The 16,157-nt window shown below is 48.0% G+C and overlaps 1 protein-coding gene across 2 annotated transcripts in view; it reads left to right on the top strand.

Annotated features, from left to right (window-relative positions):
* FRMPD1 (FERM and PDZ domain containing 1) overlaps positions 1-16,157 on the top strand; it is a 72,055-nt gene that overhangs the window by 38,440 nt on the left and 17,458 nt on the right. The window contains exons 3-7 of one of the 2 annotated variants that reach the window (XM_037164122.2): positions 1,886-2,043; positions 2,950-3,052; positions 5,847-5,892; positions 11,552-11,659; positions 13,591-13,686. In XM_037164122.2, coding sequence (XP_037020017.2) covers positions 1,886-2,043; positions 2,950-3,052; positions 5,847-5,892; positions 11,552-11,659; positions 13,591-13,686 — 511 coding nt within the window. Of the gene's footprint in view, positions 1-1,885; positions 2,044-2,949; positions 3,053-5,846; positions 5,893-8,121; positions 8,214-11,551; positions 11,660-13,590; positions 13,687-16,157 lie in introns of those variants that run through there. The other variant, XM_053656091.1, reaches the window with a different exon arrangement.

Below are 16,157 nucleotides of genomic sequence, written 5' to 3'. Positions count from 1 at the left end.
GTGTGTTCAGCAGGGGGAGCGGGATGTTTCTGCCAAAACCAGAGGGCAGCGTAGGAGCCGGCCAGGTAAAGGGCATGGCTGGGTGTGTTGGGGAAATTGCTGAGAGTGTGTATGTTGGGAGCAGGGGGGATGCTAGGCAGAGGGAAGAGCTCGTGCAAAGGCCAGTGTACTGAGCAACTCCAAGGAAACTAGTTTGGAATTACTTGTGTCTTCCTCCATGGTGTTAGCTCATTAAGCATGCCTCCCACCCAGTACACATTCAGCTGGTCTGTTTTGAATGGATTGTGGAATGCTTTTTGTCCTTGTGATTTTATCCTGCAACTTCACCGAACTTGATTTTTTTTTATTTCCAGCAGTTCTCTTTGTTGATTATTTTGTAGGTGTATATCATCATCTGTTTTTTTAAAAGGTGGTATTTTTTCCATTTCCTGTGCCTATAATGTCTGTTATTGTTTTCGCTTCTGTGAAAACTATCACAAGCATTCCTCGGGCTACGTGAAACAGGAGTAGTGTCTAAGGTATCCTTCCTGCTGCTTTTTGAAAGGAACATAGATGTTGATTTTTGGCTGTCAGTGTAGTATATATTATTTATTCTATTTAGAAAGACCCTTTCCTAGATTTAAGGTTTTCTAAAAATCAGGAATAGCTAGGGGTTTTATTCAGTATAAATTTTCACGGCTTCTATTTCTTCCCCCTCGTGAGGTCTGTTTGCTAATACTTCTCAGTACTCCCGTGTGCTTTCCTAGGACAAACCTTCTCTCTGCTTCTAAGCTGCGTGAGTCCTCTATTCAGACAGCTTCAACCTGCTCTCAGCCAGGGTCTGCGCAGCTTCTTGATGGATGATGTGCAGGAGGCTTTGTCCTGGGACTTGTCACGTGCATTTTGGCTCCATGAGGCTGTTTTTCATATTTCTTGGTTCTCGTTGAAGTTGGAGATCATTGTAAATGACGGAGAGGTGAGCCCCAGATAAATGAGGTCCTAGCGCATTAGTCAGAGTTCCTGACAGTGTTTGGGAAATGGATGACAATGAATGATAGCCTTTAACTGCAGAGCCCTGAGGGACCTATTACTTCTCCACATTTCTGGAGTTTATAATGACAATAAACACCTCATCCCGTCACTATTTGACCTTCCCCAGGAAGAACCAGTGACTCCTCGTGGGAGGAAAATCATTTGCCACAGTCAAATAAAAAATAGTTTGTGACTCACTTTGTGGTTTTGAGAGATGGGAAATGCAGCTTGCACCTTGACTGATTTTAGATACATAGAGAATATACATGTTTTTAAAGGATTAACATAGAGGAAGTCTTCATTATCTGGGATTTCATATTGGAATCCTCACAGACACGAGGTTCAAAGGAAAGCAAATTCATCAGAAAGCAAAAAAGGAAGAAAGAACTACCAAAGACACAGTGAAGCAAGCATCATGGACAGCCAAGCCAAACAACTCCGCGTTCCTGTCCGTAGCCAACGTTTTTCCTTCTGCACCTCGGCTCCACGGTGCCTTCTGCCTGGAATGCCCGTCCATCTATCCATCCACGCACCCACTCAGCAGCAACTACTGTGCCAGGATCTGGCCCAAGAGGACATATGTACCCTCAACATCTTTCACACATCACCTCTTCCAGATAGCGAGTGCTTCCTGATTCCTTGCCCCCCATCCCCCAAAGTTAAAACTGCTCTCCCCTGCTCTGCGCACCATGGCAGTTCCTGGCGTCTCTCTTAGAGCGTGTGCTAGTTGGTGCTTTTTCTCCTGGTGTTCGTGTCTTATCTCTGTCCAGGAGGGTTGTTTGCTCAGCTCCTCCAGGGCGCCTAGTGCTGACCTGGTTTGTAGCCACCACTTCGAATCCCCCGTCTCTCTTTTTACATCCTCCTTCTCTTCCAGGGCTAAAGTTGCTGCAGCTGCTGGGCCCCCTGGAATCCCAACCCAGACCCTCATCCCTGTGAAACACACGGTAACAATAGACAAAGACGCCCTCCTGCAGGACTATGGATTCCACGTTTCCGAGAGCCTTCCCCTCACTGTGGTGGCCGTCACGGCAGGTAAGGGCCAGCTAGGAGATGGGAAAGGAGCTTGGCCTCCTGTGGGGGAATAGCTGTGGTTCTCTTCCCATCTCTCTGTCCAGTAACGTAATGCAGAAATGGGTGCCCCTGGAAGTTAGAAAGGGCATGTCTAATTCTGACCTAATGCTCTCTTGGGCTTTGCACATTCGTCCTCTGGTGCTGGGAGGGAGGGAGCCCCAAGTGCACTTGCTGATCTGAACCCCGAGCTCCCACTGGCCTCAGGCAGGGCTCTGCCCACCTGTGGCTCCCTGGCCAGTCTCCTCCGGGCAACGACGGTATTTGGATCAGCCGGTCCCTCTTTGAACCCCGCATGCTCCAAGCTGGGGAGACTTTCTGGGCAGACAGTAATAGAAATTATTGATTTGTTTTCACTTGAAGCTGTGTAAAATATAGACTGTATCAAGGTGAAGAGCAGGCTAGAAATGTCTAATGTCTGTTTTCGTACCCCAGCCACATATTGATGTTAGAACTGGGCCTAGTTAAAACCCACTACTTCCAGTGTACACTCACACAGTTCTTTAGAAATGAATGTAAGCCCTGGCTGGTGTGGCTCAGTGGACGGAGCACTGCCTGCAAACCAGAAATGCATGTAGCAGATTTACTGGCCAGCTCTGTTGATTCAGGGAGTTCTGCTAGTGACCTTTCTCAGGACAGTCTCCTAACGTCCTGCGACGGTGATGGATGGTAGGGACAGTATCCATGATTTGTAAACAGTAAATCTGAGATCCACGTGAGCCCGAGGCCGTCTGCAGTGCCGGTTTGGGGGGGGGGGGCAGCAAGCCAGTGCCCTGAGGACTGGATCAGGTTGCCGCTCAGGAGTGGGGTGTGACACATGGGGTGTGGCCCTCCTGGGCGAGCACCAGTTACATCTTCTCTGTCCAACAGGAGGCTGTGCTCATGGCAAGCTTTTCCCTGGCGATCAGATCCTCCAGGTGAACAACGAGCCCGCTGAAGAGCTCTCCTATGAACAAGTAGTGGATATTCTGAGGTATGACATTGTCTTCTGTCACCCAGAGGCACACAGATTAGCACAGAGCAGAGATGGGTGACAGGGATGATCTCCTGTGATTCTACCAGGGTCTGGTGTTCCTGAGAGCAGTAACCGCAGCCTCGTTTTAGAACTCCATCTTGGTTACTACCTGCTCTCTTTCACCTGCTGGCAGAAGCAATCGGGTGGCACAGGCTGCTGTATTTCTCAAGCCCCACCATGCCCAAGGCACTGTGCTAGGCACCGCAGGGAATGTAATGATGAATAATGCATAGACCCCAGCCTTTCAGGATTTGTGGTGTGGTTGTAACATATGCCAAAGATTGGTCTAAGTTGACCCTCAGCCTCTTTGTTCTTCTTTAACCCTTTTGATACCTCTTCTTCAATGCTCTCACAAAGACAGCCTGCTGGTGTGTATGTAGTTCCAATAATACGGCACCTACCACCTTCATCCTGGAGTCACTGTGATTTGTGTAAACGCCTCGCGTTCTGCCCACGCGTGATCTCCCTGAGAGCAGGTGCACAGTGGGTGCTCAGCTGAGCAAGTGTAAATGGTTGGCGCTGACTCTTGGTGATCCCCGTTTTAAGATGGAGGAATGCCAGTGACAGGAGAAAAGAGGGTGACCAGTCATTTTATAGGCACGTGCAGTCTTTGTCGTTTAAATTTTTCCACCAACGCTGTTTTAAAGACTTTCATATAAATAAGGAGAAATGAGAAATTGAGTCAGAGGAAAGCCAGCTTGAAGATACAGCAAGTTTTTTTACTTTAGTTTGTGCCTTTTTGTGAGTGGTTGATCAGGTTTTGGGGTGTTTTTCATTGCTGAGGGCCCGTGGCACACATCGAACAACAGGTAACAGTCAAAAAGTCAGAGAAAGAAAATGAAAACACAGGGTGCAGCTCCCACTTCAGGGGAGACAGTCTCATGTGCACGCACAGCTTAAGATTTACAGAGAAAATCTGCCCAAGGACTGAAAGTAGAATCCTTCAGCCCAGCCCAGCATGGCTTCAGGATTGCCAGAGAAAAAGCCGAGGGGGCAGGGCAGCGAGGAAAAGACTGGGTGATTTCACTTCTGAAAAACGAAGTATGGTGATGGAAATCATGAAGTTTCCCTCCTTAACTCTTGGAAGCTTTCTCAAAGATGATCGAATCCAGCAAATAAATTTGAGATTTTCAGTGCTATTTATATTTCTGCCAGGCTGGATCAAACTGTAACCAAGGAAGAAAAGTATTTACGGTTTAAAGCAGCACACCAGGATTCCGTGGCCAGCTGCTGGTGCAGAAACGTGTGTGGCCCCTGTTGAGATGGCGGGCAGACACGGCCTCCGGGGAAGCAGGGGGAAGGGGCATTTAGCTGGAGATTCCTCCAACTTGTGAGGAAGTTGTGGTTTGACAAAACAGAGGAGAGTCCAGGAAGTATTTCAGCTATGCCTTTAATGCTGGATAGAATTTGGCCCACGAAGATGGAGGTGAAGTGTGGTCCAGGCAAAGAGATAAATAAGCAGGAGCGATTGAGTGGGGAGCAGAGGGCGCTGAATGGTTCAGTTTGCCTAAGGCACCGCAGGCCTAGAGAGTAGTTCTGGGAAGTGAAGCCCAGGGAATGGCGGGTCTTGAATGCTGATGGAGCAAGTTCAGGTGCTATTCTTCTCCTGGAAGGGTGAGCCATGGACGACTTCCAAGCAGGGATGTGACTTGATGTGCTCTATGCATCCGTGTGCTCTGCCATGCTGCCTGTGGGAATCCCAGGCCTGCTAATTTTTTTTAGCTTGATTCCCAAGGTCATTGCCATTTGGGGGGGGGGGGGCGGGAACCAGGCAAAGCAAAATGGCACAACACAACTGACAAAACTTCTTTAATTCTTCCAACTCTTGTGAGGCCAAAACGTCCTTTGGAGAGCACTTGGATATTGGTTTGTTGTGACTTATTTTGGAAAAGGCCTGTTATTATAGGAAACGGAGAAGGGGCAACCCCCAGACACTTAGAAACTTTGGGCTGAGTTTATCCATTTGAGGAAATAACATGCTAGCAGCGATTGGCCTCATTGTTCACACTGCAAGAAGTCAAATGAAATTATTTTGCAAACTGCTTCTCTATGTAGCAATAGCAAAGAAAAAGGAAAATAAGAATTGATTTTTCAGTTCTGTTTTCTGATTCAAAGTGCAAGCTTGGCAGTTATCTAGTTGATTTGATGGCTTCGGGAATCTAAGAGATAACAAGACAAAAACGTCTGGTGTCTTGATTACCTGACTGGGCTCACCACACTGATTTCATGGGCCCAACAATAAACAGGCGGACTCTTGTCTGATAAATGTTAGTCACATTCATTCATTCTACTTAGTGAAATGTTTAGTGTAAGACATAGCAACCTAAAATATCCATGTTATTGCTATGTTTTCTCCTTTAAAAAAATTTTTGGACGTAAACCTAACTAGTAGTCATAGCAACTGGGTGAATTCTCCGCCACACAGACTAAAGAGAGGCTCCGGGACTTAATTCCGTGGCTGTGGGCTTAGGTTAGATGGTAGAGGCAGAAACCTGAAGATTTCCTCGAGTTAGAAGAGGCACTTGAGGACAGTGTAAGCTCCTTTGCACATGCCTGCTTCCCTCAACATCCCTCCCAATCTCCCTGAGCCAAAGAGGCTGAGGAGAGAGAAGCTGCTCTGCAGTTCTGCTCATCTTTGTGACCCTAACACACACACACGCACACACACACACACACACACACACACACACACACACACACACCCCTCAACATCACCAAGAATGACAAAATGTTTTTGTTTGTTTTTTTTCAGGGAAGCTGAAGATTCTCTTTCAATAACAGTTGTTCGCTGCACGTCGGTAAATCTCTTTCTATGTCCTGTGTGTTAGTGTCTCTGTTCTCAACCCCAAGGGCCCACCCCCCTTGTGGGATGTCCCTCAGAGGATAAACAGGGTAGGCAAAGGGCAGAGGGGACAGCTGCCGGGCAGTCAGCGTGGCCGGGAGACCGAGACCCATCCGATCCATGGGTGTTGTGGAGAAAACAGACGTGGGTCCAGGTGTGGAGGACTCACGGTCCAGTGCACCCCACTAGGACTGTGCAGAGTGGGGCCCCAAGACCGATTTGAGTGGTATGACTGGGCAAGTCCCTTCATTTCAGTTTTGTGAAACTGAAATGGTGGTGGTGATGGCAAGAACTGCCTCATCTCTTTGCGGATCATTAGGAGGACAAGACGAGGTGTTGGAAGTAAAAGTATTTTACCAGCTGAGTTTCCCCACAAGGCAAAGTGCGGCACAGACAATGCACAGGGAGGACGTGGCAATCCTACCCGCGGGGGCCAGGGCCCTTTATGTGTGACACGGGGGGTACATAACACATCCTAAGGGAAAGCCACCAAGGAGAAGGTGAAATAGAATTCTCATTCTGAGAAACCATGATACATACCTCTTAACTGTGGGCACATAAAGTCAAAAAATAAATAGGGCATAGAGAATTTTAACACTGCTTTTTTTTTTTTAAGATTTTATTTGTTTATCTTTAGAGGGGAAGGGAAGGAGAGAGGGAGAGAAACATCAATGTATGGTTGCCTTTTGTGTGTCCCCTGCTGGGAACTGGCCTGCAGGGAACCGGCCTGCAACCCAGGCATGTGCCCTGACTGGGAATCGAACCGGGATTGCCTGGTTTGCAGGCCCGCTGTGCTCAATCCATTGAGCTACACCAACCAGGGCCCTTAGTACTGCTTTTAAGTAATCTAACCTAATCGACCACATAGCAGGCTACCAAAAAAAGAAAATTTAACAAATTCCCCAAATAAGAAAATGCATAGGTCTCTTTTTCTAGAATACAATAAAATAGAAATTAGTAACTATCAAAACCCAATTAAAATTATCATTCCTTTTGGAAACAAAAATGCTAAGTCCTGAGTAAAGATGAAATCAAATTAAAAAAGCAAAACTACCATTACAGACTAGTTAGAAAATAATTAAAAATCAGATTTCTACTTCTTAAAATGTGTGTGGCTGAAACTATATCCAGAGTAAAATTAATAGCCTTAAGTGATTTTACTTAAAAAGGAAATAAGTCAAGTAAATATTCAGTGAAAGAAGTTGAAAGAAAAGACGAATAAAATAAACAGAAAGCAGAATCAAGAAAATACTAAAAATTAAAGTCTAAATGGTGCTTTGGAAAACAGAAGAATGGTAAAGTTGATAAATAAATCCAAGGGTTATTTCTGTAAGGGAAAGTAGGAAATCTAGGGGAAAATAAATATGTGGGTCCTTTGTGAAGAAAACCAGAATAGTACTGAAGGATGGTGAAGAATTTCCGATAAATGGAGATACATACCATCTCCCTTTATGAGAATATTATTATTGATACGCTGGCTTTTCTCATAATGATGTACTGTACACTGAAAGCTAATCACTATAAATTTCTCTGCAGGTGTTAAGAAATTCTTTTTATTTAGCTGATTATCTCAATGGAGAACTTCATCTTAATTAGGTGGTTATTTGCTTTCTCTATTTCTAAGAAATTAAAGCCAAAAATAACAGGGAAATAACTTGTTATGTAAGGAGAGAGGGAAATGGCATAGAGCGCACCCTTTAAGAAATGAAAAGCACAGGGGGAGGAAGACGTGTTCCTGTACCTCTCCTGGGATTCCCGTGAGGTTCCCACGGAAACGGGGGTGTGAGCGCTCTGCTCCTGCGGTCCTGCAAGGGACACTGAAATCAGCCTCGCCCACAGCCCTCGGCACCTCCCAGAAATGCCCTGAACGTTGCCTAGCCCACTCCTCTCACCCAGTAGAAGTGACGTGATCATAAGACAAGTGATCCCATGTGTCTTGCTTTAGCGAGGAACGCTCATCTCTGCCACAGTAAATTCTTAGAGTCCTCAGATGACTTGAAATCACTTAGGAACAATGAGATCCCGAGTTGCTTATGTCAACGACTGCGTCTCTGAGGCCTAGAATTTTATGGAAAAAATGTTTTGGTTTCATTGTCTAGCTTTGCATTTATATTAATTATTTCTATATTGTTATAATGTTAATACTAATAGTTCATGTCTGGTTTACTTTTTACCCAAAGAAAATCCTGCAGGGCAGAAATATTACAGGTGAGGACACATGGCCCCCACGCCCATGGTCTCACATGAAGAACTTCGTGGAGCTGGGTTGTTTCCCAGGTAGTTAGACTCCAGAGCCCACACTCATTGGCACGATGCTGTTCTGCCTCCTGAAACTCTGCTGTCTTCATGAAATGACGTTGGCCAATCCAGGGCACAGTGGTGGGGTTGCAAAGAGATTAAAAAAATATTTTCCAATGTGTCCCTATCAGGTCCCTTATAAACATTAACTCTTAGTTCAGCCAAAACATGCAGAGAGAGGCTTTTTTCTTTACCAGCTTAAGTCTGCTGCTCTTTGACGAGTTCATTTAGAACCACGGGAGAACTCAGATGTCCTAAAATAATGGGTAACGCATATCTTTTAAATGGCCTCTTTTTAATGGTGGCTCCGGTGGGTGGTTTACAATATGTTTTAGACACCTGGGTACACAGGTAGCAGAGATGACCCTGAGGCAGGCCCTGTGGGCGGGGCATTTTCACAGCAGGGAGTGTATTTTCCCAAAGCAGCTAGTTTCATGGCTGGATGGTTCCACGTGCAGGAGAGGCCCTTCTTCCCTGTGTCTTCCACCACCGGTCCTGGTTCAACAACAAGTCAACCTTGTATGAAATAGCTCTCCAAAGATTTGCAAGTGTGCCTGGCCCTCTCTGCTCCATTAATTCTTCCTTATATGGTATGTTTCTCTGAATTCTCACTTCTCTGATAACTTTCCGGACAGGTTCTGATTTTGTCCTGATCCTCTCAAACTGTGGCACCCAGAAAAGAATATAATTCTACCTATGGTCAACTGGTATGGGTACCACAGGGGACAGAGGGTGAAGTACCAACACGTACCAGGAACACTAGCGAAGCCCAAGATTGGGTTAACATTTTAGCAGGCCCAATCATGCTTTTGGCGTGGGTGAAACTTGTGGCTGACCAACAACTGCACTGCTTTTCAAATGAATAGTTTCTCATCCAGCCCCTCCACCCCCGCCCCATCCATGCTGCGCAATTGATTTTTTCCATCCTCGGCAACTGCACTTCCGTTCATTGCATTGCTTCGGCCCGTGTTCTGGTGCGCTGAGATTTAGTCAGGGGGCTGTGGCTCGTTCGTACGGTCATCAGCCACAGTCATTCTCACTTCCTGTCAGGGAACCGTCTCTTCCCAAGTCTCCTCCCCTTCTGCCATCGTCCAGCCAGTGGGGTTTCTTTAACCTGGTCCAGCTCTGGGTCTAACTCTTCCAGAACTGCTTTCCCTGGGGTGAGAGATCATAGTCGTTGCCTCCCTGTATTCCTTTTCTCTCCGCGTCCCCCCTTGTTCTGCCTTTGGCTTCTCGTTCCTTGAGTCTTTAGGGCGGCAGTGGTTGTGCCTATTGTTTTGACCCTTCACTTACTCTGTTTCCTTCAGCTCTTGACAGCCCTGCCCCCCTGCACCCTCTTATGTGTGTTCTTGGTGGTTGCCTGGCCTCTGACCTGGCTGCCTCTGGTCCTCAGGTTTCCATTATCTCTTTTTAAGATTCCCAGTCCCTTTCCCTCTCCTCTCATTGTTTTGCTGCCTGAGATCTGATGACAGCTTGTGGCTCCGTATCACCCACAGGCTAGTGAAGTCCCATTTCTCTGACTTCTCCCAAGGCGTTGCTGAACATCGCTGACGAAGATTGAGGGAGCCAAAGGGAAGCCAAAGGGGGCCTGACTTGCTTAGTTAGGAATCAGGACACTTTTGAGTTTAGGTCAACTAGTTTGGGGTCCACCTAATGGCTCTGCGCCCAGCCTTCTCCACAGGGGCATTATAGGAGGCCCTATCAAATATTTTGCAAGAATGAAGGAGTACTATATCCACGGGACCTCGGCCTACCCATCTGGAATCTTATCTTCAAAAGAAAAACAGACTCGGTTGGCTCTGACTTGTTTTGGGGACTCCGTGTTGGTTATTGGTGACCGATGTCTGAGAGCACCCTGACCATCTCTTGTCTCAAATTTTGCCGAGAATTAACAAGGTTACTAATTGTGTTTTCCTGAACCTTCTGTGTTCATTTTCTGGGAAACTTGATACTTAACTATCTTTGGTATCCTAATATTTCTCCATTCTCTGTCCTGTGGGTGATGCCAGCTGGTACATATAATAGATCCAACAGCCTCATACATTCAAAAGCACAAATACATTCAAAGCGGTCTGGTAGTCCCACCACTGATTTCAGGTTGGAGCTTTCTCTTGCCTTAATTCCTTCTGTCTCTTCCTCTTGGAAAACTATTCTGTCTGAATAAGGAAGCAAATTGAGGTTAAGTGATCTCTCCAGTTGAGGGTGCACTTCTTCCCTGGGAACACTGCCATTCCCCCCCTCCTTCTACTCAACTCTTTTTTTTAAAGCAAACTATATATTTGACACGTTGAATCACAGTCATGAACCCCGTCACACCAAGGCTCTAGTTATTGTAATTCATATCCCTCTTCTTGCCTTAAAAGTTTGGGCCACGGGTTCATTTATGTGCGTCCTGCCATCGGTCTGTTGATACCTGAGGCTGCGGACATAATTCCCTGACTGTTATGCCACATCTCTTCCCTCAGCTACACAGAATGTGGCCCGGAGTCCTGCCTCGGGACTCTTACACACGCAGACGTCCCCGAGGCAGTCCTAAAGGGCTTTGCAGATTAAGGAAACAGGGTGTCAGACCGGGAAATAGCATATCAGGATTCCACCCGAGAAGACCACATCGTGTTGGTCTACATCATGCAAGTTGCTGTTCGTTAAGTGCCACAATTTAGCCTGATACAGTCGAGGTCAAGGGCTTCACCACATACTCATACCAACCTGTGGTGACTCTTTTACCTCTGGGAAGCAAAGGTCCCACCCAAAAGATGAGAAGAGCAAAGAGGGGCCAAGGATAAACCCCAAGGATGAGAGCTTCAGGGAACCCTGGAGGTGGTCTGGTCCAACTGCCCAAGTCCAAGGAGGGTCAGTGACTTAGTTAATGTCACGCTGAGTTATTTTGCTTTGTTTTACACACACACACACACACACACACACACACACACACACACGAGTCGCACTCACACCGAACTGGTTTTCTTCTGTAAGAGTTTGATTTGAGGCAGTTCTCACGACTGCTGAGTAGCAGAGCTTGGGCTGGAACCGAGGTCTCCTGGTTCACAGGCCAGTTCTCTGTGCCTTCATCAGACCACAGCCCTTTTGCCGAGGTAGTGAATGAATCTTCGACTGTTTTTGGACGCATGAGAACATTGTGTGTGTTGATCTCTAGGTGTTATGAAGAGATCTCTAATGGGACGTCGTCCTTCTCTGTGGGTGTTAATTGAATCCTGAAAGCTGTCAGAGTTTTTGCTTCTGTGTTTGAGAGTGAGAAGACGTTTGTGGCTTTTATGAAAGTCCCGCGTAAAATGTGTCATGTCGGTGTTCTGCAGGGAGTCCCCAAGTCATCTTTCCTGACCGAGGAGAAGAGAGCCAGGCTGAAGACCAACCCCGTGAAGGTGCACTTTGCCGAAGAAGTGCTGGTGGGCACGCACAGCCAGGTGCGTCACTGTCAGGGGCTGACCCTGACCGGACCCTGCGCGAGGCTGGTGAGCCACCTCCTGGCTCGCAGCTCCCTGGGACTCTGGAATCCCAGAGCCTGAGAGGCTGCAGAGGAAGTGCAGTAGGTTTGCTAGAGGGTCTGTGGGCCCGCCCCCTGCACCCCGTAAGATGCAAGCCCTCCATGGACAGGGCGGGGGGGGGGGGGCTGTGGGCGGGGCCAGAGAGAGAAAGGCAAGGGGGGCTGCTGTGGCTCCGTTTTTCAGTGACTCCATCCTCCTGCCCATGACATTGCAACAAACTCCAGCTTTTAAGTTCTCGTTTTGAAGGTTTCAATTCAGTGTCCCTCTGAAAGTGATATTCCGATGTCAGTGCTGGTGTTGGGAGGGATGGCTTTTGTGTTTTAAGAGCCTCTATCGTGGGAACCTAAACATCTTGGGTACACAATCCTCAGCCACCACAATGCCCTGCCAGGGGGGCATTTTAACAAAAGAGGAAGCAGAGGATTAAGGAGGTTAAGAGAATTAATGTCTGAGATTACATAGCAGGAAACTAGGGGAGCCCAGGTTTTTGTGTCCTCCGCCCGTCCTTTTGTTCTGCCCGGGACAGCTCTCTGGTGGGAGGAAGAAGTCGTATCTATAGAGAAGATATTGGCCAGAGTTCAGTTTTTTAATGTGGGTGGCTGAATAAAAGACACACTTATTCATACTTTACATGTTTCCCTCAATGGTCCGTAACTTTTGCCATTCTGAATTCAGCAATTAATACTAGATTTTGAAACTTCCAGGTTCAATCTTATCCTTAGCTGGTTTCCTCACCACAGAGACCAGCAAATGGGGGGTCCTGGCCATTTTGGCAAAGGGTCCAGGCCATCTGGTCCGCATCTGCAGAACCCTTATGTTCCACATGCCCTGCCACCTACCAGACCACACCTTCATTCCACCTGAGAGTGACAGGTGGATTGTCCAGGAAGGGGCCAGTGGCAGGCCTACGTGTTAATCGGAAAAGACCTGCAATCCTGTCATTCAGCAACATTTGAGTCCACCTTTGTGGAAATGGATCAAACTTCTTTTAGATTTGACGTGTGTTTTTAAGAGTAGTACACAGTAATGGGAAGTAAAGGCTAGAACCCGCTAACAAGACTGATTCTAGTTTGGATCTCAGCCACTCTAGAACCTCTTGCTGGTTCTGAAGGACCCCAGCCCCGGGAGCATTCTTTCCTTGCACTGCACACTCGGAGGTCACTTGTTATGAGACTGGCCCCAGGGTGGCCGGTGGGGGATTCTCCAAACCCAAAGGGAATGTTTCCCTGCCCTGCTTCGCCTCGGGAATTCTGGCTGGCGTGGGGTCACCAAACACAGGCCGGGCCTCTGCCTCCTTCCCCAAAAGCCCTCCAAGAGTGGCAGAGTCCCTAAGGGGGCCCGTGAGTATATGGGGTGAGTGGAGGCGGCCCTCTGTCCTTTGGTGATGCTTTCCTGCATGGTGATGCTTCCCTGCAGGGGATGCAGCAGTAAAATGCCATGGGGTTTCACTCCGGCCTCACGGGCATGGTTGGGGACAGCATACGTGCTTGTCACCTGACTTGCTCACTTGCATCCCCTAAGGATGGCAACCAGCAGGGAGGTATCAGCTGACGATTCTGAGACATCATACATACAGGCCAGTGCAGGGCTCTCAGGACGCCTGTGCAGGGGCCTCTTCTCCACCGTCTCCCACGTCTCACAGTCCTACTGGCTCTCCCTTGAATAAAGCACGCCTGTCTGTGTGGCCTAGGCCTCGCCCACCGGGAACTCTCCCAAGGCCAACCTGAGGCCTGATGAGACGTTTAATGGGGAGTCCCGTTCTCCAAACCAGGCAGGGTCAGGAGGCTGAGGGTTTGTCACACCCGGGAGCGGGGAAGGGTTAGTTTCAGCACTGCCCTTGTGTTTTCCAGGGAAATTCTCTGCTGTGTATGCCCAACGTGCTCAAGGTGTACTTGGAGAATGGACAGACCAAAGCGTTCAAGTTTGAGGCAGACACAACCGTAAAGGTATCAAGAGCAAACTTGAATCTCTTCTGCAGTGAGAACTTGCTGGCTCCTAGGACCCCTGGCATCTAGCCCTGTAGCTGCCTTGGTGGTCTCATGACGACCACAGTCCAAACACCTCCAGTAAGCCGAGCGCTGTGCTTTCTTACTCATTTGCACAGCCACCCTGCAAGATTTTATCACCATCTTGCCGGGGAGGAAATCAAAGCCCAGAGAGGTGAAGTGACTTGCCCGAGGTCATATTACAATTCATAAGCTTTCACCCTTCACCCCAGGACTTCCCTGACCCCCACACCTGCTACCTGAAAGACTAAAGCAGCTAAAAACCCAGGTGAGGGTCAGGGCAGGGCCAGGCCTCTGCATATTCTGTTCAGAAATGACATTAGTTGCACTTAAGTTTTCTCAGACCAGATGCTCTGGGCAGGGAGTGGGGTAGAAAGCTAGGTAAAGAGTGGACACTGTCTTCCAGGGGCTTACAGCCTAGCTGGGGGAGGATGGACATTCCAGGAGCTCCCAATAGTCCAGGGCAGGATGAATTAGGGCTGTGAAGAGAGGGACAAGGACGTTCTCTGTGCACAAGGGTAAGAGTACCATCTATTTCATCCCATAAGGACGTCAGAGAAGGCTTCAGAAAGAAGTTGGGTGTCAGCTGAGCTTTGAAGGGCAACAAAGAATTCAACAAGGGCAGGTGGGAACAGGGCTGTTGGAGGGTTGGAGGGTGCACGTCAGTCTCGGGGAGTCACGTGAGCAGAGCAGAGAGCCAGGCAGATGGGCCTTGCCCAGGAAGTAGCAAACCATCAGCAGGGCTGGAGCTCAGGCCATTTCCTTGTGGGAGGAGTGGGCGGGGCCTCAAATGACAGGCAGCAGAGCTTGGATTCCATCCATGGACAATAAGGGATGGCCTCTAGTTTCTGAGGAAGGGAGTAAATAGTATCAGAGTGAGGCTTCCAGAAAGAAGCAAAAACGAATGTTGCTCAAACACTGAAAACAGTGTCAGAGTGAACACTGAGCCCGGCTCTTCTCGGCCAGGTTCAGGTGGGTCAAGTGGCTATAGGTAATGGACAGTAGCTAAGACACACACAGACACACGTGTACATGCACCAACACATGTGCACATACATGCATGCACATACACAATGCACACAGCCGGTGTCCCTCTCCGGCACCCTCCTTTACCATTTCTAGAGCTGCTTCAGATGCCCCATCGTATCGTAACCTTAGTGTCACTCAGGAGCAGCTGGAGGAAGCTTCTCAGGGAACCTGGGAAGCCCAGGCCCAGAGAAGGGAAGGGATGGAGGAACGGATCTGCTCATCATCAACTACCAGTCTTCTGGCACTTCCTTGTGTACTATCTCATTTAACGCCCCCAGTGACCCTGTGAGGCCGTGAGTGTTAACCTCACTTTGCAGATGAGAACACAAGCCCAAGAGATCCAAAGTTTGTCAAGGTCAGGTAGCTCATAGCTGGCTTCGGATTTGGTCTGTGCCTGAACCCTGTACTGGAGCTGGCCACACTGCCGTTCTGCATAAAAGGGAAGTTCTGTGGATGAATCACACAGGGTTTCTGCTTGTGTTATCCTTAACCCAAGTGCATTGGAACGGAAGGGGTGATTGGTTTACAGTGGGTTCCCCCTTTGGTGGCCAGAACACTTTGATTTATAATAAAAGCACACACCACAGGGGAATTAAACCCGAGAGGATAGATAAAGTTGGGGAAAATGAGCTGGCAATGAGTTGGTATAACACTGGTTAATCTTACTTACCTGCGGTGGTGAAAACTGAAGCAAATCTCTTAGCTCTTTACGGCAGAGAGAGGGGATATAAACACACCTTATGGGTTATAAAAAAAAGGGATCAGTCTGTTCATCGGAGACTTTTCTCTTCCTTGCTCCCTTACCAAAGGAAGCAAAGTACTTATGTAAAAGCAAAGTTTTTATGTAAGAAAATTCCTCTTTCTCTGGAAACTAATACAAAATAATATTGAATGTGAACTTTACCTGAAAAAAAATAATAAAAAAGAAACCAAACAAATTTTAATGTTAAAAAAAAAGAAAACCCTCTTTCTCTACATCAAGGGAAATAACATGTCATTTGACCCAGCCAACATTTGCTGACACTTTTTGTGTGTCAGCAAAGTGTTGGAGAGACAGACAAAACTGCCCGGGTCACACCCTCAGGGAGCCAGACTCCTGGCGCAGGGCAGGGCTGGGGGTTAAAGATGAGACCGGGCGATAACTCACTGTGAACCCGGGAAAGGTACAGTGTACTCAGGACCACAGCAGGGGGACATGAAAACGGTGTTGTTCTGGGAAGAGAGCTCTTCCAGCTGGTGGCTAGGAAAGGCCCCTGGGGAGCGGTGGCCTACAAGGCAGGCTTGGAAAAATGGGTGGGCTTTCGACAGGAGAGGGGCGTGAAGACAGCACCCATATATGGGGAAGTTTGACAGGCGCATGGGGCTTGCGAGCAGGGTGCAGG

Source organism: Artibeus jamaicensis, unplaced genomic scaffold (assembly GCF_021234435.1).
Source record: "Artibeus jamaicensis isolate MK-2021 breed Jamaican fruit bat unplaced genomic scaffold, CSHL_Jam_final scaffold_1964, whole genome shotgun sequence".
Taxonomy (NCBI): Eukaryota; Metazoa; Chordata; class Mammalia; order Chiroptera; family Phyllostomidae; genus Artibeus; species Artibeus jamaicensis.
The sequence above is the reverse complement of the archived record's forward strand: the minus strand, read 5'-3'. Positions and strand labels throughout refer to the sequence as shown.